Source organism: Sinocyclocheilus anshuiensis, unplaced genomic scaffold, assembly GCF_001515605.1.
Source record: "Sinocyclocheilus anshuiensis isolate Anshui unplaced genomic scaffold, SAMN03320099.WGS_v1.1 scaffold815, whole genome shotgun sequence".
NCBI classification, from domain to species: Eukaryota; Metazoa; Chordata; class Actinopteri; order Cypriniformes; family Cyprinidae; genus Sinocyclocheilus; species Sinocyclocheilus anshuiensis.
The window spans coordinates 340563-341984 of record NW_015549621.1 but is presented as its reverse complement, the minus strand read 5'-3'; the positions used below and the strand labels follow the sequence as shown (position 1 = coordinate 341984).

At 38.4% G+C, this 1422-nt stretch overlaps 1 protein-coding gene across 1 annotated transcript in view; it reads left to right on the top strand.

The window, feature by feature from the left end:
- Nucleotides 1-1422, top strand: part of LOC107659432 (DNA-dependent protein kinase catalytic subunit-like) — a 41633-nt gene that overhangs the window by 3484 nt on the left and 36727 nt on the right. Inside the window, 3 exon segments of the mRNA XM_016448380.1 lie at nt 576-695; nt 843-1002; nt 1186-1292. Of these exon segments, the coding sequence (XP_016303866.1) occupies nt 576-695; nt 843-1002; nt 1186-1292 (387 nt within the window).

Sequence of the window (1422 nt, the reverse complement as noted above, 5' to 3'; positions counted from 1 at the left end):
GGGCCAGTGTGTGCTGTGATTGGTTAGCTGGGCCAGTGTGTGTTGTGATTGGCAGCACTCGGCGCCTGCTCTGGAAATGCCATGCCCCTTACCATAGCCGCCTGCTGAGAGCTTCAGTGTAAATATTGAGTCAAAATCAAATCAATTTGAGCGCGATTGAAACCCGGATGATCGTAACCACTCTAAGTTCGTCTGCCTTGGGAAAGCTAGCGTGTCTCCGACATAGTGATAACACTCGTTGCCTTCTCTAGTGCAGCTCAACCAGGTCTCGTCCCATTCGTCGATATTTGTGATATCACAAATCCTGGAAAATATGCGTTGTAGTCCAAACGAGTCGTTCGTTGTAGTTTTTGAAAAGTGATTTCTGTTCAATAAAATATCTCCTTTTGAAGTGGACTTTGAGCTTTGTAACTTTGCAGATATTTTTTATGTTCAAACAGCAACATTACAGACTAACTAAAGTTGAAAAAGTGAAAAAGCATAATAGGACCCCTTTAAAGGAATTTTCATTCTGTTCATATTGTTGTGCAGTATATGATGAATGCAATGATGAAAAGTTTTTGTTATTTCCTCAGGTTTGTGTACGTATAAACCAATATAAAGACGAGCTCCTGGCTGCCTGTCTGATGTTCATCCTCTCTCTTCATCCTGACATGGTGGCTCTGGAAATCAAGGCATATATACCTGCTCTGCAGGTTAGAAAATGAAGGGAAATGGGAAATTTTGTGATCATCAACATTAGTATTTTTTAATTAACAGTAACTAGGAACCAGAAACAAATTGAAACATGCTAGAATTATGGAATGGAATATCATCATCTATTTTCATTGTTTTGGTTGCAGGCTGCTCTGTGGCTAGGTTTGAGTCATGCTCCTTTAGCCACAGCAGCGCTGGATGCTCTGGAGTCCTGGTCTTCTCTTATCCCTGCTGCCATCATGCAGCCACACTATACAGACATACTGCCACATTTAGATGGCTACCTCAAAACAACCACTAACTCTGGTCAGTTATTCATAATCTCATCATATATTTCCTAAATACTTTACTGTCAAAGAAATGTTCACTGCTTACTAATATAAATTTACTATTGTATTCATCTAAGGGCCAGTGATGATTATGAAATTACTTAGTAGCTGTTTCAGAGTCATGTTTGTAATTTGTATTTGTTTTTAATCATCCCATTAGAAAAAGATGATGGCAATTTGGAAGTGACATTTGTGTCAACGGGAAGTTCAAAAAGTTATGGAAAAGTCATGATGAGGCTTCTGAAAAAATCTAAACACTTTTCTGTGGTAATACGATTGATTTGTTTGCCATTTTTAGATTTTGTCTGTTTTGCTCATCTAATCGATTCTGAGATGTACTAAAATAATCTAATATGTGACCCTGGACCACAAAACCAGTCATAAGGGTCAATTTTTT